Genomic DNA, 24,743 nt, shown 5'->3' on the forward strand with positions numbered 1-24,743 from the left:
TTTTAGTAGCCTTCCTCTGGACCGAATCCATCCTTTTTATATCTGCACCTTCTCTTTCCCCTCAGCACTGCCATTAGCTCTGCTCATCTGGGGCTAGATTCACTAAGCAAACCGATCGTGTACTGATCGGTTTGCGACCCGATTTCCTTCCGACCCGATTCACTAACCCGTGTACCGATCATCCTCCGGTCCGATCCATGCATGCAAAGCAGGAAGGACGCGATTCACTAAACTTTCTTTTGGCGCACCGACTGGCTGGCCGATCAAAAAAACAAGCGACTAGTGAGGACCAGCCGCTTGTGTAAAAAACCTGCGCTCTGCCCCATCAAAAGCGCTCTGCCCTCTGCCGCCTCTCCTTCCAGTGTGCCCAAGATGATCCTCGCACAGGGTAGAACAGCACCGGAGGCGGTGAACTAGCCCTCACCCTGCTCTCGCCGCCCCAACTCGCCTGCTCTCTGCCGCCCTTCCTCACAGTGCAAGCCCATGGTTTTAACCCGTGGGTTTAAAGCGGGGCTGCACTGCGGGGAAGGGCGGCAGAGAGCAGGGGGAGGGAGTCAATAATTATGCCTGCTGAGCTGTGGCGAGTCGCCAGGGCTGAGTGAACTTGAGCGCCGCTAACCCCAGGAGAAACGTTTTCGTGCTTCACGGAGGGGAATTGTTGACGCAGGCCAGGACATGCGCAGACCGTCGACAGGCAAAGCAGATGGTCCACGCATGCGTCGGGATCGCTGCACAGCGATTCCGTATCGTCGGACAGGGGCATGCCTCCGATCGCCCCCATTTGAACATTTTCCCTTCGTGAATTGGTCGGTCTGCCGTGGACCGGGCATGGAGAGGCAGGTTAATGAATCTAGCCCCAGGTCCCTCTGTCTCTTCTTTACAGTTTCTCTATCTCTTTATTGTCTCTCTTGCTGCCCTTTTTCTCTCCTCAAAGGCTTCTTTATCTCTGCCGATTGCCTTTGCTTTCCTTTCATCTGTCCTCTCTCTGCAGTTTGTATAGCCCTCTTTCCTGTGATCTTTCACTCTACCTGCTTCTCTCTCCTCCCAGCTGGCCTTATCTGTTTATTGCCCCTGCATGCCCCCACCCCCAACTTCGCCTTCTCTAGCCCATCACAATGAAATGAAACCTAAATACCTGCATCTTTATTGCCTTTGTTTTCCTCACCCTTTCTTTATCAGTTCCTGTATATTTATTACTCCTGTCAGCTCTCCCCCCCCCCCCACCCATTGTTTCTTTTCTATTTCTTGCCCCAAGTATGCTCTGCCAGCCACCCTTCCTGTGTTTCTATATTTATACCTCATATTTTTTAGGCCAAGAAGGCAGAGATACCAAGTTTCCCAGTTCCAGGCTGGAGATGTTTTGTCCAGTCCTGGTTTTGATCCTATACTCCAAAGCAGTGTGGGATTTGTAGTGCCTCATCCTGCACATTGAACTCAGTGCTGCGTGGAATGCGATAAGATAGAAACATAGAAACATAGAAAAAGACGGCAGATAAGGGCCGCGGCCCATCTAGTCTGCCCACCCTAATAGCCCTCCCCTATTTAACTGTGCAGAGATCCCACGTGACGATCCCATTTCTTCTTAAAATCAGGCACGCAAGATGGGCTGGTAAAAAAAACCCAGGATTGTCTCTTAATCTCCAGTCTGGAACTGGGTAACTTTCCATGTCTGCGAGGTACACAAGTGACTCTGAGCATATTTGCTGGGATCCCTTCTGTGTAATTCTCCTGTGCTTTTAGAGAATGACATGGGGGCAAATTTTTCCCCGTCCCCGCGGGAACTTATTTTCCCGTCCCGTCTCTGCGAGTTTTTTTCCTGTCCCTGCCCCATTCCTGCAAGCTCTGTCCTCATCTGCACAAGCCTCAGACACTAAGATCATACGTAGCAACATTCTAGAGCTCAGATTGTGATGTCATAATGCCTCATTCCACCAATGCCTAAGCTCTGTCCTCATCTGCACAAGCCTCAGATACTTTAAAATCATAAGTGTTCGAGGCATGCGCAGTTAAGACAGAGCTTACAGGAATGGGGCAGAGACAGCGACAGCGACAAAACTCTCAGCGATGGGATGGGGAAACTGAGTTCCTGTGGGGACTGGGACAAATTTGTCCCCTTGTCAGTTTGTAACACCGGTTCAGGCATCCTTCTAGTGAAGCAGAACTATAGAGGAGGCAGTGAAGCAGCACCAGGCGGCAAAAGTAATTGACTTAACCGAGAAGGTTCAGGTTCTATTGGAAGCCAAGCTATCCCTACAAGGGAAAAAATAGGCGGTCGTTTAAGAGTGGAATTACTGACCAGTCAGTGTAGCTATTTTCATTGTTAAGATGTTGGAAAGAAAATTTTGGAAGGGGGAAGGTTGTGTTTGGAAAGATGCACTAGGAACAAGATGTTAAAAACAATAATGTGAATTGAAGGACAGATGGGGAGTGGCGGTCTTCCAGCCTAAAAAAAACCACATCTGTAGACAGGAGCCAGCTGGTGGGAAGCACACACTCTTCTCTCATCAGACAGTGGGGATGTGAAAGAGAGACATTATCAGAACAAACCCAAGGTGACACAAATACATCCCTCCCTCCCCCAAGTATCCCAGGATGGATCAGATCTCTTGAGGGGGGAGGTCTAAAATTTCTATTCACCTCAAACCCATCAACTCTTTTGGATTTCAACCTCAAATGATGTGTCTTCAGGCTGTCTTTTTTGTTTCTGTTCAGCAGCCGATTCCCTTGCTTTACAAACTTTAGTCAGGGAGAGCTTTTCTTATCTCCAGTCGCTTTCTGTTTTCTTCTGGCCTCAGCTGGGGTTCCCAGGACAGGGCTCGGATCATTGCTGCCTACCTTTGACAGCTGGATTGTATCTTTCCATGGGAAGCAGAGAGATTAGCTCTGCATTGGGAAAATAGGTCTTCAAGAAACTGAGGCACCACCTCCAGTCCTTCTCCCTTGATGTATTCCATATGGAGGGACCCAGGGGAAGATTCTCAAAACTTAACAGTAAAATCCGACAGGCTGCTACCGAGGTCGCTATTGTAACAATTTCAAAAAGGCGAGTCATTCTCAAAAGACTCCGCATGCAAATGAAGTTTGTGGATGTTCATGGAGGCTCACTATATTTCATTGAGATGAGTTGCTGGTGGTAGCGATCAGCATATGCGCAGAATACACCCGCAAATTTAAAAAAAATTGAAGATCATCAGGAGAGATGCCCACTCTCTTCCATCATATTTGCACAACCTCCAGATACCCACCCCTGGCAGAGGGAAGGATGTCCACTCCTGGGAAGGGCCTTAAGCGCCTGGGCCAATCAGAGCCTTAGGCCTCTCCCCAATGCATTCCAGGATGCACCGGGAAGGGGCAGACCCATCATTTTTTTAAGAAGTGGGCCTGCCAGCTGGAGTGGTTGGGCGTCCCTCCAGCCGGACTTTGTCAATAAGGTAGGGAGAGGTGGGTGGAGGTCGTCGGGGGCATAGGGGGGAATTGTCAGGGGGGGTTGGGTGATGATAGAAGGGAGTGGGCATCCCTCCCTCTGCCAGGGGTGGGTGTTCAGAGTTTGTGCGAGTGTGGTTAAGGCCGAGCTTACAGGAATGGGGCAGGAACAGTGACAATGACAAAACTTGCGGGGACGGGAAAATTGAGTTCCTGCAGGGATGCAATGGCGTACTGCGAGGGGGGGGAGGGGGGTGGTCCGCCCCGGGTGCACGCTCCAAGGGGGTGCACAGCTGGCCGGATCCGGAACCTCCCGCGCTGCTTCAAATGGCACTTCAGTGCGGCTGCCGTACTTAGAGCAGAGTCGGCAGCCGCGCTGAAGTGAAGAAGGTCCTGCGATGACTGGGAAGAAGTAAGTGACGTCGGGGGGGGGGGGGGGACCGGCAGCCACAGTCATCGTGGGATCTTGCCGCAACTAACTGCGTCTGCCGGCCCAGCCCCCTCCGACGTCACTTACCTCTTCCATCGGAGCAGAAGCAGTCATCACGGGATCTTTGGGATGGAGAAACAAAGGAGGTCAGGGTAGCATGAAAGGGTGTGGAAGGTGACAAAGGGTGGTAGGGAATCATGCTGAAGGGTGACAAGGGGGGTCAGGGTGGTAGGGAATCATGCTGAAGGGTGACAAAGGAGGTCAGAGTGGCATGAAAGGCTGTGGAGGATGACAAAGCGGGGTCAGGGTGGTAGGGAATCATGCTGAAGGGTGACAAAGGGGGGTCAGGGTGGTATAGAATCATGCTGAAGGGTGACAAAGAGGGTCAGGGTGGTATGAAATCATGGTGAAGGGTGACAAAGGGGGTCAGGGTGGTATGGAAGCGTGGTGGAGGGAGAGAAAGGGGCAGATGCTGATGGAATAGGGGGAAAGAGAGAGAAGGGGCAGATGATGGAAGTGGGGTGAGAGAAGAGGGCAGATGATGGAATGGGGGAAGAAAGAGAAGGTGCAGATGATGGAAGTGGGGAGAAGGGGGAGAGAGAAGTGGGTAGATGATGGAAATGGGGGGAAAGAGAGAGAAGGGGCAGATGATGGAAGTGGGGAGAGAGAAGAGGGCAGATGATGGAAGGAGGGGATAAATAAAAGGAGGGCACATGATGGGGAAAAAGATTGAGTTAGGGAAATACTGGATGGGTTGAGGGAAAGAGGTGGTGAGCTGTAAGTAGACAGTAAAAAAGGAAATTGATGAGAGGGTAGTAAGAACGTAATCTAGATGGATGCAGAAAATAAATTGAAAAGGAAAATGAGGGAAGAGAGGTGTGGGAGAGGGAAGGAGAGGAGAGAGATGCCAGACCAATGGGGTGAAAGGAGAGATGGAAGGGGGAGGCATACAGTTTCTGGAAGGGGCATCGAAGGTGAGAAGATGCCATATAGGGGCAGAGAGATGGCAGACAGTGGATGGAAGGAAGAGAGTAACAAGAAGATGAGGAAAGCCGAAACCAGAGAAGACAACGGTAGAAAAAAAATTTCTATTTATTTATTGCTTTAGGAGACATGTGTCACTGTTTCTGTGGTGTTGCATTGTATGCAGAGTCCAGCTTCTTGCTGGTTCAATTTAACCTTTGTCTATGTATTTCTATTTTATCCCCCCTTTTACAAAACTGTGGAGCATTTTTTAGCGCCAGCCTTGGTGGTAGCAGCTCTGATGCTCAAAATTCTATGAGCGTCAGAGCTGTTACCACCGTGGCTAAAATCCACACTACAGTTTTGTGAAAGGGGGAGGGATTTGTTTGTGATGACATATTCCATATTAGGCGAAGGTGTTTTCTGTGTTCTGTGTGTTCGAAAGACATGGTTTTCTGTTAGGATTGACGGTGTAGGATTGACCTGTACTAGTCTGGCTTGTTTAGTTTTACAATGGGTGTATTGATGTTGTACTGCTCACTGCATATGTAAGATGCTGCCTTTTCCTAGGTACTCATGTGTGACCTGTGGCTTGTTACTAAAAATCATGTTTTTCGTACAGATGGGGGAGTGCCAAAAAATGATGGGCCCCGGGTGTCACATATGCTAGGTACGCCACTGCAGGGATGGGGACAAATTTGTCCCCGTGTCATTCTCTAATTCTGGCATCATATCAGGATAGAAAACTTTGCGACTTTGTGGTTGTCTAGCCATATCTGTCACCTCCTGATTTTCCTTAGCTTTGTTTAATAGCTCTGGGATGGAGGTGGAAATCTTACAAATCCTTTATCAGGGTCGCAAGTTTCCAGTCTTTCTGCCTTTTCTAATTTTCTGTCCCTAAGTAACATGCCACCTAAGGCAGTGGTCCCCAACCCTGTCTTGGAAGACCACCAGGCCAATCGGGTTTTCAGGATAGCCCTAATGAATATGCGTGAAGCAGATTTGTATGCCTGTCACTTCCATTATATACAAATCTCTCTCATGCATATTCATTAGGGCTAGTCTGAAAACCCGATTGGCCTGGTGGTCCTCCAGGACAGGGTTGGGGACCACTGACCTAAGGTATTAAACTGACTATCAATGGACCCCTTATCTGTGTGCTGTGAGAGAGAGAGAGGGAGTTGGAAGTGCTGAAGTATAACTTCGGCCATAGAATCCACTAAATTATTACAGTATATATCTAATCTAATCTTTGATTTTATATACCAATTCATCCCAATAGAAGGGCTCGACTTGGTTAACAGATATTAATAAATTATACAAGAACATAAGAACATAAGAATTGCCATCTCCAGATCAGACCCTGGGTCCATCAATTCCGGGGATCTGCAAACACGGAGGCCCCGCCATGTGTACCCTGGCATAGTTTTAGTCCCCATATCACTGTATGCTTCTCAAGGGAGATGACCGAGCAGCAAATCTCCCTCCGGTAGCGTCAGCAGCCGCAGCACGCTAAACAGGCTGCTTCGTGGCCTTCTCCTGCCGGTGAAGCGTCACTGATGATGTCATCAGTAACACAGCAGAGGGACTCACCGGCAGGAGAAAGCCGCGAAGCAGCCTGTTTAGTATGCTGCGGCTGCCGACGCTACTGGAGGGAGATTTGCTGCTCGGTCATCTCGCTGGGAGGGTCGGAAGGGTTCGCTTGTGGGGGGAGAGATAGGAGGATCAGCGGGGCCCGAGCAATGATGCTGCTGATGCCGAATCCAGGCTGCGATCCCCTTTCCCCATTGTCCCCACTCACAGCTTCGGGACGCCCTCTCTGAAAACGGGACATTTCGGCATCCCGAAGCTGTGAGTGGGGACAACGGGGACAGGGGATCTGAAAAAGGGACTGTCCCGTTCAAAATGGGATGTATGGTCACTTTAGATTAGGACAGAAACTATGGGCCTCTTCTATCAAACTGCGCTATCTATCTGCCTCTTCTATCAAACAGTGTGTAGCGCGGAAAACTGCACTGAATGGCCCGCGCTGCTTCTGACGCTCATAGAGTTCCTATGAGCCTAGGGAGCAGCGCGGACCATTCAGCGCGGCTCTCTGCTCTAAAAACTGCTAGCGCAGTTTGATAGAAGAGGCCCCTTATCTTTTAGGCCAAGATTATTTTTATCTTTCATGGTTGATTGTTTGAAAAAGAAAAATCATTAGTAAATTTCTGAAACAAATATGTCTTCAGTGCTTTACAAAAAGTGGGTAGATGAGCGAGAACTCTAATTATGAAAGGAAGATCATTCCAAACTTTTACGAATGAAAAAGAAAATGATCGACAAGAATTGGACATAGTTTTTATTCCTTTAACAGTGGAAAAGCCAAGTGGGACAAGTTCCTGCTAAACTGGAACGTACGCGGGTGAGGCTGGACTCATTTAGAGCACTGGTCTTTGACCTGAGGGCCGCCGCGTGAGCAGACTGCTGGGCAGGATGAACCACTGGTCTGACCCAGCAGCGGCAATTCTTATGTTTATATTTCTGAGAGCTCCTAGAATTAGAGATTTCTTGTGAATGAAATGAAACGGGGACCAAAGAAGAAAAAATACCATATAGGATTTTTGAAAATAACAGTTGCACACTTAAATCGGATCCTCCAGGAGACAGGAAGCCACTTAAGGAATATCCTTTAACTCCAACTCATGAGAGATCTACTACAGTCATTATTGGTTGGTGCATAGCACACTCTTTCAATTTGTGGTTTTCCCCTGACATTTCCCACAACAAAGAACCCCCCACCCCCAAAACGATGTGGGATAGGTTGTTGACATTTCCCATGTCATTTCAAACAAATGAACAAAGAAAAACATCAAGGGCCCCCAAGCCAGAGATTGTCAAGACTTCTTATGTTCTTTATTGATAAACCTGACACGGGCCGTGTTTCAGTGCAAAGCGCCTGCATCTGAGCTTTGATTAAAATAATAAAACATCAGCAATTACACTACTATAACAATGTAAAAAATTAAATCATAAAAACATAAAATGTGTGCTGTGTAGTGACCAATGCCACTGGTGTGAAGTGAATTGTTACACCCAGAGTACATTGGGTCTCATTTCTCACAGTTAAATGCACAGACAATATAAAGAGGCGGATTATACAAATTATTCAAACAAATATACATCCCTGTGTGGCGCAGGGGTTAGAACTGTGGGTTCAAATCTCTCACTGCTCCTTGTGACCCTGGGCAAGTCATTTAGGGCTCCTTTTACGAAGCCACATTAGCGGTTTTAGAACATGCAGCTTTTTAGCGTGCGCTATGCGGCTAGAACTAACGCCAGCGCAATGCTGGCATTACATTACATTAGGGATGTCTATTCCGCCATTACCTTGCAGTTCAAGGCGGATTACAAAAGAATTATCCAAGATGTATTACAACAAGAACTTACAAAAAAAAAAAAAAAAAAAATTGGTCATTTTCAAAAAGAGTAAGAAACGGGTAAGGTTATTTGTTTGGGGAAGTTGGCTTTAGTGAGAGGTGGAGTTTGAGACTTGAGGTATTATTTCTTTTTTCAGAGTTTTCTTGAAGAGTATGGTCTTTATTTCTTTTCTAAAAGTCTTGTAGTCGAGGGATGCCGTCAGTAGATTGGCGATTTGGTTGTCTAGTTTGGCTGCTTGAGTGGCCAGGAGGCCATCATATAGTTTTTTCCATTTGATCTCCTTAATTGGGGGGTATGAGAATGGGGTGTGAGTTTTCCTATGTCTGGTTGCGGTGTTGTGGATGAGGCGGTTATTTAGGTAGTTTGGACTGTCTCCCTATAAAGTCTTAAATAGTAGGCAGTAGAATTTAAATTGTATTCCTGCTGGGATTGGAAGCCAGTGCGATTGGAGAAATGCTTCTGTAATGTGATCATGTTTCTTTAATGAGTAGATGAGTCTTAGTGCTGTGTTTTGGATAGTTTGTAGTTGTTTTGTTATGGTTGTAGGGCATGGGAGGTAGAGGATATTACAGTAGTCAAGTAGGCCTAGTATTAAGGACTGAACTATGAGCTGGAATTGAGTTTTCTCGAAGAATTTCCGAACTTGTCTTAAGTTTCTCATGACTAAGAATGACTTTTGTATTGTTTTATTGATTTGCGGTTGCATGGTGCAGCATCTGTCAATAGTTATTCCTAGCAGTTTTAGGGTGGTTTGTATGGGGTAGTTGATTGCGCTGATGTCAATGTTGGTTATGGTTGGTATTTTGTTGTTTTCTAGGAGGATGAATTTCGTTTTAGCTGGATTCAATTTCAGTTTGTGATCTTTCATCCAGGTTGCTATTGATTTTAGTACAGTGGTGCCTCGCATAACGGACGCCTCACACAGCGAACGCTGCGCACAACGAACTTCAGGTCTTGCTTCCCACAACGAACTTCGTTTCACACAACGAAGTCGCCCAAGCTGCATCCTTCCGCGCAGTGTGCGTGACGCTACCGGCTACCCTCCTCCTCCTCCATCAACCAAATGGGAAGTTACATCATGAGGGGAGAGGAAGGAGGAAGGAAGCCGTTGGCAGCATACGCACTGTTAGAGCCCCGTGGCTTGTGTTAAAGTTGTTTACAGACTTCAACAGCAGCGGGAGAAAGCAGTCGCCGGCCCTGTTTCGCCGATCAAGGGGGAGCCCTGTTTCGCCGATCGAGGGGGGGCCCTGTTTCACCGATTGAGGGGGGGTGCCTGGTGTTGCCGATCACTGCGGGGGGGGGGGGGCGGGCTTTGGCAGAGGTGGGAGAAAGCAGTAAATGAGTGGAAGTTGGCAGGCCTGGGGATGGAAGGGCAGTCGAAATACGGTATGTTGGAGCAGGGGATGAGAGGGAGGGAGAGAAGGGGAAATATTGGACAAGGGCAGAAGGGATGCTAAATCATAGGGTGACAGGCAGAGAAAACAACAGGAAAAAGAGTGGAAGCAATCTTGAACCCTGAGGGTGAGGGAAGAGAGAGGTGGTGAGATGATTGATCATGGGGAGAGGGACAAAAGGGAATAGAGATGGGATAGGAAGATAGTGGAAGTAAAAGGACAGGGAGATGTCAGGAGAGGAGATTATGGGCTACAAGAATGGAGGGAGGAGATATGCAGGAAATTGTGAAATTGTGGGACCGACCAAGGGACGGGGGTGGCAAGGACATGAATGAAAGGAAGATAACTTCTAGCCCCTCACCGCTGCTGCTTTCCCGCTTGTGCCTGATGCTGACGGCACAAGTTCTTCCCACTTCCATCATCTGCCTTCTTCTCTCCCTCCCTCCATCCCAGGCAATTCACTGAGAGGGGCAGGATAACTGATGGCACTGCGCTTAACTGCCCTCTCTCACTGTAAAATTAGACTCTACTTAGTCTGTCTTTAAATTTAAAAAATGTGTGTTGTTTTAAAAAACAATTATGTTTTTAGATGTATCTAAATAAAAATAATAACAAAAAATTTATCTTTTTTTATGTCATCTTAGCATATTTTATGCTACAGAACGAATTATTTTTTTTAACATGTATTGTTATGGGAAAACGCGTTTCACATAACGAACTTTTCGCATAACAAACTTGCTCCTGGAACCAATTAAGTTCGTTGTGTGAGGCACCACTGTATTTGGTATATTGTGTTCGTCATGGAGAGTTCAGGTTCATCGAAGAGTATGAGAATGGTAATGTCATCGGCATAGCTGTAGGAGGTTATGCCTTGTTTGTCCAGGTGAGAGCTGAGGGAGGCTGTATAGAGATTGAAGAGAGTCGGGGATAGAGGGGATCCTTGGGGAACTCCGCAGGGGTTTGACCAAGGTTCAGATTTTTGTTTGTCTGATTTTACTCTATAGGTTCTTGATTTAAGGAATCCTTCAAACCATGTGCATACTTTATCTGTGATACCTATTGTATCCAGGATTTGTAGTAGAATGTTATGGTCCACCAAGTCGAATGCAGCGGTAAGGTCTAGTTGTATGAGCATCATTTTTTTTCCTGTGCTGAGATGTTGTCTGGCTGTGTCCAAGAGATATCCTAGTAGTGTTTCTGTGCTGAAGTTGTTTCTGAAGCCGGATTGTGTGGGATGGAGTATGTTATGGTTTTCTAGGTAATTGGAGAGGAATTTGGCAACTAGTCCTTCTATTATTTTGACGTAAAGTGGAATAGAGACAATGGGTCTGTAGTTGGCTGTTTGGTCTATCGGTCCTTTGGGGTCTTTGAGGATCGGGGTGATGATGATTTCACTGAGGTTGGTAGGGTAGTGGCCGTTTATTAGCGAGATTTGTATCCAGTGTCTTGGGTTTCAGTGCCTATTAGGTTGGTGTAGTGTGCTTTTCTCTTGTCCTTTAATTGTGATTTGTATTGTGATTTGTATTGGCATTAGCATCTAGCACGGCCGGCAGTTTAGCACGCGCTATTACGCACGTTAAACCCCTAACACGGCTTCGTAAAAGGAGCCCTTAATCCCCTCATTGTCCCAGGTACACTAGATAGAGTTTGAGCCCATCGGGGCAGTTAAGGAAGTATGATAAAGTGCCTGAATGCAAACCACTTAGGATATAAGTGCTATATAAATAAATAATAATATAATAAAAAAGATATCACCTTTTTATATATATATTTTTTTAAATCTTTATTTCTGTGCACTAAAGTGAGCTAATGTGATTAGCATGCTGCTTTAGCCACTCGCAGGCAATGCCACCGAGGATACACTGAATTACTGATATTTGTCACTGCCCTCCAAGTCCTGGGCCTGTGACCAGCTCCATCATTTTCTGTGCTTAAAAAGATGAGGCAAGAGGGTGGTTGACTCAGGAGTGGGCGGTCCATGGGGGATTCCAGTGGGGATGGGGTGGGAGAAAGATTACGATAGAGGTGGAGCCACATATTTATTAATGTATTTTAAAAATTTCTATACCGTTTAGAACTAAACGGTTTACATAATTTTACATACACAAAAATTGTAAAAAAAAAAAAAATCTGACTATCAAACAAATAATCCTCAGAGAACCATCCTATATAATAAAACCCTAAGCGCGCATTAGGATTTCATGTTCCCTGCCGCTGTGGTGTGTGATCCGTGGCCGTGTTCCATTTTAGAACCCGGCGGCAGGGAACATTCTGGCCACTCCCCTCCTCCCACCCTCACTCACCATTTGGAAGCGCAGGCAAGTTCTCTCCCTGCCCGCGTCCTCGGCAGTGAACACACCTCCCGCCCTCACTCGCCGCTGCCGCCGCTGATCCTCCTCTTCAGAGCAGTCTACGATTGTGGCCGGCTTTAAAGAACCTCGCAGACCGCTCTCCAACCTCAGTAGCACGTTCTCTCTGACGCAAGGGATCGCGTCAGAGGGAATGTGCTACCGAGTTGGAGAGCGGCCTGTGAGGTTCGCTAAAGCGGGCCACCATGATCGCAGGCTGCTTTGAAAAGGAGCAGGCCAGAAGACGCCGGGATGGAGGGAGGGTAAGAAGGGGATCAATACCGGAGGCCAGGGGGAGAGGGAAAGGGAAAGGGGGGCTGCTTTGGGGGGGGGGGTGTGCTGGGGGAGACAGAAGGGGCCTTGGAGAGATAGGGAAAGGTAAAGGGGGCTGCTTTGGGGGGGGAGGTGTGCTGGGGACAGACAGCTTTGCTCAGGGGGGGAAGACAGAAAGGGCCATGGAGAGACAGGGAGAGGAAAAGGGGGCTGGTTTGGGGAGGAGGTGTGCTGGGGACAGACAGCTTTGCTCAGGGGGGGAAGACAGAAAGGGCCATGGAGAGACAGGGAGAGGAAAAGGGGGCTGCTTTGGGGGGGAGGTGTGTTCTGGGGGCAGACAGCTTTGCTTGGAGGGGGGGGGGAAAGACAGAAGGACACAGACAGCGGCCAAGGAGAGAGAGATAAAGAAACACAGACAGACAGACACATCTATGTAACAGGCTTAAAGACTAGTCTTTTAAATAAAAGCCAAAAGGCTTATACAAAGGGTTCCTTTTACGAAGGTGTGTTAAGGCTTTAACGCGCGGAATAGCGTGCGCTACATTGCTGCACGCACTAGACCTTAACGCCAGCATTGAGCTGGCATTAGTTCTAGAAACATAGCGCGCAGTAGTTTCCTGTGTGCGCTAAAAACGCTGGCGCACCTTAGTAAAAGGAGCCCAAAGAGTCATATGAAATTCTTCAACCAGCAACACTCATTAAGAATCATTGTCTAAAAAAAAGGCGTCTACGAATAATTGCGTCTTTAGTAATTTTCTGAAACTGCCCTTTTCACAACATTTTTGTAATTGGCTAACAAGGGAATTCCACAGTTTAACCCCTGCCCAGCAGAAAGTCATTTTACTGGTCTCAACGTACTTTGGATTAGCATTTGTTTTCAGTAAGACTGAATTGTCAGAACGCAAAAGATCGGTAAGTATTGATCATGCTGCTCTTGAATGATTCAGTTAGAGAGAGGAGTAAATCCAGACATGTGCAGGTGAAGGGGAGGGAGGAAGGAAAAGGAGAATGGATGTTTGTGTGAGGGGTGAACGGAGTTGGCCTCTCTTTTGCCTGGAAGCCTCCAATGCAGTTTGAGTGACAGAAGGAAAGGCCTGGATTGGCCACGCAGAGCCAGGAGCAGAAGACACAACATAGAACGGTGGCGCAAGTGGGTGTAGAACAGTGGTCTCAAACTCAAACTCTTTGCAGGGCCACATTTTGGATTTGTAGGTACTTGGAGGGCCTCATTAAAAAAAATAGTTAATGACTTATTAAAGAAATGACAATTTTGCATGAGGTAAAACTTTTTATAGTTTATATGGGTTCCTTTTACGAATGTGTGCTAGGGCCTTAAAGCGCGGAATAGCGTGTACTAGCCGCTACCGCCTCCTCTTGAGCAGGTGGTAGATTTCTGGCTAGCGTGCGCTAAAACCGCTAGCGCACCTTTGTAAAAGGAGCCCTTTTGGCTAAGTCTTAATAATAATATTATAATTTATAGCTAAAGAGACATATGATCAAGAAACTGTTTTATTTTACTTTTGTGATTATGATAAACATACCGTGGGCCTCAAAGGGGAGTGGGAGGCCATGATAGTGTGACCATATGGCTCCAGAAAAAAGGGGACGGATTGAGACATCCGGGTTTTACTTCCCTTGAAAGCAATGGAAGTAAGGAGAACAGATTGAGACATCTTGGTTGCTTTCAATAGAAGTAAAACCCGGATGTCTCAATCCGTCCCCTTTTTTCTGAAGCCATATGGCCACACTAGCCATAAAACATCTTTTGCTGAAGCCGGGGCCAAACAAACCAGCCCCAGCACCACCCCCAAGCTCTCTAGTTAATGATGCTGTGTTGAGCAAAGTATTGGTCGAGCCATAGTCCCAGTAGCCCATCCCATTCCACCGCCTACACACTGTGTGTGTATACTACCTCACCAGATTCTACTCCAAGCCGGAGACAGCTTTGCACGTCAAAGAGGAGGAAGGTCCAAGCTGGATCTCTTGACTGAGCCAGGAATTAAATGTGTGGGAATGCATTGCTTTATTTAGTACATGTAAAGCACTAATGATTGATCAGATGAAAACTTTTTAGGACCTCTGACATCCTGAAGGCCAGATTCTTAAAGATATTTGGAGAGCTGCCTTCCTTCCCTCTTGAACACACAGGCTTTCCAGGAACTGGTGTTCCCGTTTCTTTTGCACACAGGTCATGGCACCTTTGATTGGACCAGCATAAGAATAATTCAAAACTGGTGCCATGTACAAGCTTTCCGGATCACAGATGAAGGTCACCTCTCCAGAGGGCCCACTCTTTCTGTGTCACTGTGTTCTCATTTATCTTGTCTGATTCTGGTTTTTAAAACAAGGTATACAGAGACTACCATGACTTCACCAGCATAATATTACGGCATCCAAGAAGCTTATTGCATGCAAATTTTATCTGCGGCAACCTGCGACAAATGTGGAAATTTGCAGAGCCTCAACTTGGTTTGCCTCAAATATGTTTTCCAAACACCATAGGTTGGATGTGGCAGCTCGTGAGGATGCATCCTTTGGAGCATCGGTTATTGGCGAGGCAGTGGGGACTGCTTTGCTACATCCCATTAGTCTCTGGATTTATCAGCTTCTGGCACTAAGGAAGGAAAAATGATGTTCTTACCTGCTAATTTTCTTTCCTTTAGTCGCAGCAGATGAATCCAGAGCCCCACCCTGCATCTGATTCTGTATTTTATGATAGCTGAAGTATTATTGGTGATATTTGTTCCCTGTTACAGAAGTTCTGGTTTGTGTTCATTTGTTTGGGTTATTGTTTTATGGGAAAGAAGTTTTTTGTTCCTACTGCTATGGTTCCTGATGCATTGGCAAGAGCGATACTAATTGGCCAGGTAGTTTTCCATCCATAAGAGTACCTGCAAATAAGTACTCTCTATCTCCAATCAGGCCCACCCAGTCTAATGACATATGAGACCTCTGAGACACCTCAGTGGTGGTGCCTCACTCTTCTTCTTTGCCCCAAACCAGCATCTGCCCATCTTTCTTTGAAACACCTCCCACTTCTATCCTTCCTCAGTCTCCCTTGGTACCATTGCTGGCGGCAATTCTTATAGGTAACTCATGCTGGCCCTGCAGGTTTCCTTCTGCGTCCCGCCCTCAATGACATCATTTCCTGTTTCTTCACTGGCGGGGATGTGGTAGAAGAAAGCCTGCAGGGCAAATGTGGGTTGCCTATAAGAATCACCGCCAGTGACGGCTCTGAAGGAGACTAGGGGGGAGGTGTCTCAGAGAAAGATGGAAAGATGCTGTGCCACTCCCCTCCACCATCACCACCACCCAGAGAAGCAGATGCCATTTTGGGACAAATGCCAGGAGACTGATGAAGAAGTGAGTAGGGGCATAGAGGATGGAAAGGAAGAGAGAAGGAGAGATGGATGTGGGGGCAGAGGGGAAGGTTAAAAATAAGCTATGTATGTATTGGGTGGGAGCCGGGCCCACCCAGGTTAAATCTGGGCCCACCCAAACTGGCAGGTCTGGCCATGCCCCTATTCCAACATACACACATTTATTACTTTCCTACTGTTCAAATAATTTATTTAGTAAAAAAGAAAAAGTACAAACATAACAGAAAATACAAAATGGGAACAAGACATGTTATAAACATTAAAATCTTAACATTAAAACATAAGCATTAAAATCTTCAACATCTGTATAAATAACATTATCCTAAACATGATACCACTAGTCGAAACATGTCGAACTCGTAACACAAAACCAGCGTAAAATGTTAAGAGACATATCTGTTGGTACAGAAAAAGAAAAGAAAGAAAGAAGAAAAATAAAGGGGGGGGAGTTCCCAGTGAGCACCACACAACAACAACCAGCCAGGTCACGATTTTGGAGAGATGGCATAGACAACAGTTTATGCTCGTACACTAGGACTATGGCGTAAATACATCAGTGGTCTTTACTACAGTAGGACTGAATAGGTTGCCATACTTTGAAAAATGTACTGGTAGAATTATGTTCCTCAGTCATAATACTTTCAAATTTGGTAGTGATATAAACAGTATTCCACCATACAACGTATTCCACTTTAGATAAATCTTTCCAGCCGTGTAAAATATTCTTGATAGTCAGAAACAATAAAATATTGAGGAGACGAGCGTTATGTCCAATCAAAGGATGTTAGAGACCATGATGACCCAGTATAATGATCTTAAAATGTAAAGGATTATGTATGTTCAAAATGGATGAGATGGTGTTCCAAACCATATCCCAATAAGTATAGAGATGGGGGATAATGTTCCTTCAGCTTTCTCACACGACCAACAAAGGCTAGAAGTATCCTTTGAGAGTTTAGCTAATTTTTTTGGTGTCCAATGAGTTCTATGTAGAAGGAAGTATGTCAACTGCAATACCGCAACAAGAAAACCCAGTAAGAGGAGTACTGAAAAAGTATCGCGAGAACAAGTCTCCCCTGACCCAAAAAGGGGGTGAGGGGAGGAGACAGCCCAACAAAATGCACCTAATAAGTATTTAGAGTGAATGGGAAGCCCTCAGTCTCGCAGCCTGCAGTGGGGAACACAGCCCCTAATGCACCAGCTGTCACAGTCATATACCCAGAAGGGTATATTATCTGTGAAACATCCCCGGGCTGTCCCAAGTGAAATTTTGACGTGAATGAATAATAATAATAATAACTTTATTTTTGTATACCGCAATACCACAAACAGTTCAGAGCGGTTTACAATGCAAGAGACTACATATACAGCGAAGAACTAGTATACAAACTAGTGTGCTAAAAGTGAAATAACTAAATAAGAAAAAAAAACCCAAAAAACTAGTTAGGCTATCTCTGCCCCTCATCCGACGGTACAACAGCGTCTAAAATCATCCAGGCCAAACACAATCACAAGCTGAATCCGGAGTAGATAAATGTGTAGCCAGCATGAATTAAATCCGTTCAATGGGCTCCGTTTCGAGGGAAAAAACCCCTTCCTCCAGAAACAGCTCTGCTATCACTGTACACTGTCAAAAAGGCAGCAAGCGTAGAACGCCTCCAGAAATTTAAACTGCAAAACGTCTGACATCAGACATAAAAATACCACATAATACTAAAACCGGGAAGTTTAAAAACACCGCAGCAGATCGTATAGATTTAAACATTCGGGTCGACCATTTGCCAAATTATTACTTTCCATCTGCCTTCAAACCAGGGATCTCAAAGTCCCTCCTTGAGGGCCGCAATCCAGTCGGGTTTTCAGGATTTCCCCAATGAATATACATTGAAAGCAGTGCATGCACATAGATCTCGTGCATATCCATTGGGGAAATCCTGAAAACCCGACTGGATTGCGGCCCTTGAGGAGGGACTTTGACACGCCTGCTTTAAACCTTGTAGGGGCTTCCTCCTGCAGTTAAATTTTTTTTAAAAAGATGAGAAATCCTCTCCACAAAACCACCTGGTGGAAAAATTCTTGCATTGTGCCCGCGTCAAAAGTGAGCGGCATAACCTCTGCATTGCACAGAATGCCTAAATTAACTCATTAGGATACGTTTTAACACACTATGCAGCTGTGTTTTTCTTCACAAATTAACACACGCAAGTCCTCTCTGCAGTGCTTGGCATGTGCAATTCACATTTAACCTGCAGTAACCTCGCCATTGCTTTTTGAATTGATCCTTGTGGCATGCAAAACTGCCAACTACACTGCATTTCAAAATTACAGCACCCTTTTTATTTTTCTCTAGTTTATTATGTTCATGCTATGCCGCTTTGACCTATAGAATGTGGTAAAGAATTCCAGAGTTTCACCGACAGAAAGAAGTCATTATCAAATAAAGACTTTGAGCGAATGTTTTTTACAGATGGAACAGCCAGGATTTAGACAGTCTTTGTTATGTACATGTCTGGCTGCTTCAATCAACTGAATTTGAGAAGAGATTCTAATGAAAGTCCTACTAAGACTTGATGAACTAAAAGCGATCGTAGCCTCGACAGGCAGTCAATGCAACTGAATCCAGTGGTGTACCTGGCCGGGATGGGAACCCAGGGCAGATCACCCCCTCCTTTGGCCGGAGTAACCCCCCTACACGCGGCCATAAGCTCTGCTGGTCCCCCCACCCTGCAACAGGAAATTGATGTCAGAGGGGGCGAAGCCGATGGCCACACACAGGCAGCCTGCGGACTCGCAACCTCTCCAGCACCCCATCCCCCGCCTTTGGTACGCCACTGATTGAATCGACAACGGAATCACATGGTCAAATTTGGCTTTACCAAAGATCAGTTTAGCAGTAGGATTCTGGACCAAGTGCAATTTTTTTAAAATCAGTTTAGCTGAGATACTCTCATACAAAGAACTGCAGTAGTCCAAATATATAGCTCACAAATAGACCTATGAAAGAGCAATAAAATAATCATACAAAATAAATATTCTTTGTAAATTTTGCATGTCAAAGGTACTTCAAGTCATCACGGGAACAAATTGAAAATGATAAATGTGGATGTTAAGAACATAATGCTCATCAATTTATATATAACAATGTAACAAATCTGTTATTAGCAGTGACATTTTAAAGTGCAGGTTTGAAATGTTGACCAGTTGCTGTGATGCATGCAAAGAAATGCTTATGCCACCGCCTGAACAGCGCCGTCAGTGATTCTCTCGTCCAAGTGCTCCCACTCCTCTGGATAGCTTTCAAAATACCTTTATTATGAGATGTTTGCAGAGTATTTGTCACACCTGGTCATGTTACAATTCTGTCATTGGCTTTGTGGCTGACTGCAGGGCGCCCGGGCCCCGGATGGTGACCCCATCCCCAAAGGACAGCCCAATACCTTCTTTTCCTTTGAAAAAAAACCCACTGGATATATGACATTGTAATCAGTGGTGGAGCGAGGGTGGGTAGCGCCCCTCCCCCGCCCTCTTCCCTGCCTCCTCCGCCATGCGTGCACCCCTTTCCCATACCTTTTCAACTTCGGCTCGAGCAGCCACCAATTTACTGTCCGCATCGGCTTCGGAGTTCTCTCTGATGTCACGCCCTGGGTGCGGGTCCCGGAATTGACGTCGGAGAGAGTGCCAAAGCTGATGCGGGCAGCAAGTTGGTGGCTGCTCGTGCCAAAGTTAGGAAGGGGCGTGCACACGGCAGGGGGAGGAGAGGGGTGGGCGGAGAGGAGGAGGGGTGCTGATGTCCCGAGGAAGATGGTGCCTAAGGCGGACGGCACCTCTCGCCCTCCCCCCCCATTACATCACTGATTGTAATGGGCACAGTAGCCAGAAAACAAAACCTATAAGAACATAAGAATTGCCAAACTGGGACAGACCAAAGGTCCATCAAGTCCAGTATCCTGTTTCCAACAGTGGCCAACCCAGGTCTCAAGTACCAGGCAGAAAACCAAAGAGTAGCAACATTCCAGAGCTGATATTGTGATGTCAGAATGCCTCATTCCACCAATGCCTAAGAGCCAGCCTCATCAGTGATGTCACAATGGATTGATTATCCTATACTTGGCTCACATAAGAACATAAGAATTGCCATACTGGGACAGACCAAAGGTCCATCAAACCCAGTATCCTGTTTCCAACAGCGGCCAACCCAGGTCTCATGTACCAAGCAGAAACCCAAAGAGTAGCAACATTCCAAAGCTGAGATTGTGCTATTACCCAGTGGCTAGACTTGTCTATTTTAACATGTTACTTGCCTTATTGTCCAGGAGCACTGTAGGCAGAACACAGCAGAATAATTGCAATAAATGATTTTTGGGAACCAGGAGTGTATGTAAATGAAGCTGGCCCTGTCGTATGTAAAATGTGGGTGACATTTAACATTTATTCTTGTTGCCTTTGCGCTGGAGAAACTGCTGTGTCATAACTCGGCCAACTTTCTGTTTCCAGAGAGTTTCTTCATCGAGAGCCCCAGCAACATGACCTCTTCGCTGGGAAAGGACGCCAAGTTGCGCTGTGGTGTACAGATCAGCGGCAAGCTCCCAGAGATCAACTGGCTGCGTGATGGGGTGCTCCTGGAGTTGGCCGATACGAACCAGATCCTGGTGCCCCTGAATGACGACGAGTGGATTGCTGTTAGTGAACTGAGGTACAGAAAAAAGCCTTATGTGTTGTACATGCCTCACGCTTTCACAGGGAGCTTCAGATGCAACATAATGCTGCCAAGCTGGTGGAAATTTCTTTTTTTATTGAAATTTTCAGATTAAATAAACAAGATATATACAAATATACAATAATTAACTAAAACAGGAAACTATCTAGTTGTATGTTTCACAGTTAATATATAGAAAAATATTAATCTTAAAACAATACAACCAGTATCTCACATCAAACATAGAAGGTGAGGCCAGTACATATAATTTCAGCTGACAATATTTATGCGAAGCATAGTAGAGAGGCCCCAATGAGCAACACAAAAGTGACATAAATTAAAATGAAAAGAAGTGACACAATATATAACTTTGAAATTTTGTTCTTAAATACTATGGGGCTCATAATTAAAAGAGAAAAACGTCCAAAAACCGGCCTAAGTTGGCACTTGGATGAACATTGTCCAAATACGTCCAAGTGCCGATAATAAAAACAGGTTTTGGACGTATTTCTAAACGACCTAGGCCTTCATAGTGCCGCTGAACGACCAAAGCTAAACGGAGCGTTTCAGGAGGAGTGTCGAGGGTGGGAGTTGGGCCGGCTTAGACTTAGTCATACAGCATGTATAACCGAAAGTTATACAGCCCAGGATCGATGGAACTTGGACATTGTGACTTAGACCATGTAAAACGTGGTCTAAGTCACAAAAACCCACCTAAAGTCACCAGAGAAGCACTGCAAACACATAAAACAGACCCCCACACACTACCCTAGTGATCACCGACACCCCCCCCCCCAATAAAAATCGTAATCACACCTTTAAAATTCAACCTCAAGACCATCATCACCTGGCAGCCTGGAATAGGAAAGCCTAGTCATCCAGCACAGAGGCGGCTTAAGCCGTCTTGGGGATGCGTTAGGGACCCATGGAGAGGAGGACCCATGCCCATAAGCCTCTGTAATCACTGCATTGATACTTAAACATGTGCACTCCCCTATACACCCCCAAAACCGTTTTGTACTGGCATATAAGTGGCTTCTGCAGCCATAAGGGCTATTGGGGTGGTAGATAAGTGGGTCTAGGGGATTCTGGAGGTGGCTTGGGGGGGCTCACCATGACCTTTAAGGGAGCTGTAGTGAGAAGAAGACATGGCACCCTTTCTGTGAAGTTCACAGCAGTGCCCTGTAAGGTACCCTACTATTTAGGCGCCATGTCTGGGTGTTCAGTCCATCACTTTGCAGACCCCTCCCACGTTCAACAGGGCTTGTTCTAGGCATTTTTGACTTGGACGAAAAGTTGGATGAAAATGTGGTATAAAGATGGACGATTTAGCGACTTGGACGATCAGATCGGCAGGACGTATACTTAGACAATTTTCAAAATCAAAAAAATTTGGATGTATTTTTTAAAAATGTGTCCTAGGCTGATTTTTACTTTGGATGACTCGTGACTTAGACGAAAACGGACTTAGACATCCCTTTCAATTATGCCCCTCCACATGTCAACGATCTAAAACACAATAGGACTGGACAGGGCTCCATACTCTATGGAATGAACTAATAGAATGGTGGTTTTCAGCAATAACACTTTCAAATTTAGACTTTATGCATGCAGTGTTTCACCATACAATAAATTCCACCTTAGATAAGTCCTTCCAACGGTGCAAAATATTTTTTTATGCCCAGAAACAGCAGGATATTAAGCAAACGAGCATTGGGTTCATACTAAGAGTGACCGAGGCCCTGTTGTCCAAGAATAATAATTTTAAGATGTAAGGGTACCTGGATATTTAATATGGAGGATATGGCGTTCCAAACTTTGTCCCAATATAATTTAAGTTGTGAGCATTGATATGTCATATGAGGCAGTGCACCTTTGAATTTTCTGCAGGACCAGCATAGATTGGAGCCTTCATTAGCAGGACTGGAGCCAATCGAGATGGAAATTTCTGATTGACCAAAGGCCCCATGGTTCGAATAGCAGATGTTTCCTCTGTGTGACACCATAGAAAGGAGGAAGGAGGGATGGCATAGTGAAGATAGAAGGTGCCCGGGTTGGTGGTACCCCCGCACCTTCCTCTCTGCCCCCCTGTTCCTTCCCCGCCCCCATGCCACACTCGCACCCTCCCTTCCCCTCCCCCTGTATCTCTTTAAATCTTCACCAACGTGAGCAGCTTCTCTAGCCTGCTGCTCACTCCAGCGCTGGATTTCTCTCTGATGTTATTTCCTGGCCCCACGACCAGGAAGTGATTTCAGAAGGGAGCCAGACCAACATGAGCAGCAGGCTGGTAAAGCAGCTTGCTCTGGTGAAGATTTAAAGAGGTGAGGTGGGGAAGGTGCGAGCATGGCATAGGGGGGAGCGGACAGGTGCCAACGCTCCAACCAAGACAGCGCCCAAGGCGGTCCTCCCCCCTCCTCCTCCCCTTTTACTGCACCACTGATGTGGAGGATCATGTATGCCTTATTCATATGCCTACATGAACAAACCATGTTATCTGTGTCATGAACCCTGATAAAATAACATATCCTCTTGATATGGCCAGACTCTTCTAAATTGTAAATTGCATTGAGCTCCTTCTGGGGCATATTAGCAATCCATAAATTCTAATGTAATGTCCAGTTTTTGAAGTATCCTGAGTACCAATCTAGACTTAACCATGGGATAACTCATCTCATTCCTGATGGTTATTGAAGTGAACCGGCAGTAGAGTTAATTCTGATGAAGATTTGTTTAAGTGGTGTTAGACCTTTGGGGCCATAAGCAGGAATATTTAATGCACCCTCACCCCAACATACAAAATATACCAAATTAAATTCTTCAACAGTGCACACCCCTTTTCTCTCCCGTAACCCTCACACCTCCCATTTTCCCTACATCAGTTACCTTTCCCCTAACCCAGTACAATCCCATACTCCCCCATACCTTCTGTACCCCACACTTTGAGGACCTTCAATCCGCTTCCATCCCCCCATCATTCTGAATTTTTCTCCACCCTCCTCAACCAAAACTAGTGGAAGCTTCCAGAAGTCAGTGAGCAGGAGCCACGAGCTGGTGCATATGTAATGTCTGCAGTGACCTCACTCTTGCACATGGGTTTATTTTCTAACGAGATGCTTGTAAAGGTGTACCTCATGTTTAGTGACTATTACTAGGGTTACCAGATGCCCAGATTTCACCGGACATGTCCTCCTTTTGAGGACATGTCCGGGGGTCCGGATGGCTTTTCAAAACCCAGCACTTTGTCTGAGTTTTGAAAAACTTCCCAACAAAGTCGCGTCGGGAAGGGGCATCCGCACATGCATGATTGCTGTCTGGGGGTGGGGCTGGCGGTGGGTGAGACAGGGTGGACGGAGATGGAACTGGGCGGTCCTGGGGGCGTGGCCTATTACCAAAACCATTTCTATTAATTGAGTTAGAATGTAGAGCCTCGGTGAATAGGGAGTTTGGAGGGGTAGGGGGTGACAAAGTGAAGACACTTTGAGGGAGGGGAGAAGGAAGGTGCTATTTTTCACAGGAGAACTAATAAAAATGAGCCTTGTCCTCCCTTGAGCTGTTTAGGACCCTGCACAATTATTTCATCTACCCTTGGCTAGCATCAGCTCTGCTTGCAAAATAATGTCACTCACACAACAAGCACATTTCCTCTTTTGTAAAGAACATTAAGCCTTCCCGAAACTGTGTGTCGATGCTTGCATGTAGAGCACAACAGCCCTCTGTACCATGACCCCATCAGGCCTGCACCACACCTTAAATAACTGCATGAGAGAAGCGAGCAGCCAGTTAAGCGTCACCCTGCCTGCAAGGGCTTCTCTGCCCACTGGTAACATTTACCTGCATTCCTGGTCCATTGTTCAAAGTAAATCAGCTGGATAAAGTGTAGGGAAGGCCTGACTTTAGAAAAGAAATTTAACACATAGAGGGTTTTGGGCAACATGTTAGACTTAAAAATCTGGCTGCACTCAGTGGCATAGTAAGGGAGGGGGGCTGGAGGGGCAATCCGCCCCTGGCGCCATCTTGGTGGTGGCACCAGCTCACGTCCACTCCTTCCTCACCCCGCACTACCATGCGCATGCTGCTTCTCTACCCCCTCCCCCCCCCCGTACTTCATTAACATTTATGACGTGAGCAGCAACCCCTTATCTGCTGCTCACGCTGGCATCGGCTCTTCCTCTGATGTCACTTCCTGGACCTGTGCCTAGGAAGTGATGTCAGAGGAAGAGACGACGCTGGCGCAAGCAGCAGGTTGGGGTTGCTACTCGCGCCAAAAAATGTTAAGGAGGTACAGGGGAAGGGAAAGAGGGTGAGCGGCAGGAGGGGGCGGTGAAGGACTGGGTGGGGGTGGGGCGGAGAAGAGGGCAGGGTAGTGGCACCACTGCCCGCACTACTGGTGTGGAAATGATGGTTCCCAAGGCAGCA

The 24,743-nt window shown here is 46.4% G+C and overlaps 1 protein-coding gene across 5 annotated transcripts in view; it reads left to right on the forward strand.

Moving 5' to 3' along the window:
- AXL (AXL receptor tyrosine kinase) overlaps positions 1 to 24,743 on the forward strand; it is a 246,106-nt gene that overhangs the window by 59,640 nt on the left and 161,723 nt on the right. For all 5 annotated transcript variants that reach the window (XM_033956315.1, XM_033956312.1, XM_033956314.1 and 2 more), the window contains one exon: positions 20,126 to 20,324. In XM_033956315.1, coding sequence (XP_033812206.1) covers positions 20,155 to 20,324 — 170 coding nt within the window. In that variant the 5' untranslated portion in view covers positions 20,126 to 20,154. The remainder of the gene's footprint in view (positions 1 to 20,125; positions 20,325 to 24,743) is intronic.

The sequence above is a fragment of the Geotrypetes seraphini genome, chromosome 8, assembly GCF_902459505.1.
Source record: "Geotrypetes seraphini chromosome 8, aGeoSer1.1, whole genome shotgun sequence".
In the NCBI taxonomy this organism is placed as follows: Eukaryota; Metazoa; Chordata; class Amphibia; order Gymnophiona; family Dermophiidae; genus Geotrypetes; species Geotrypetes seraphini.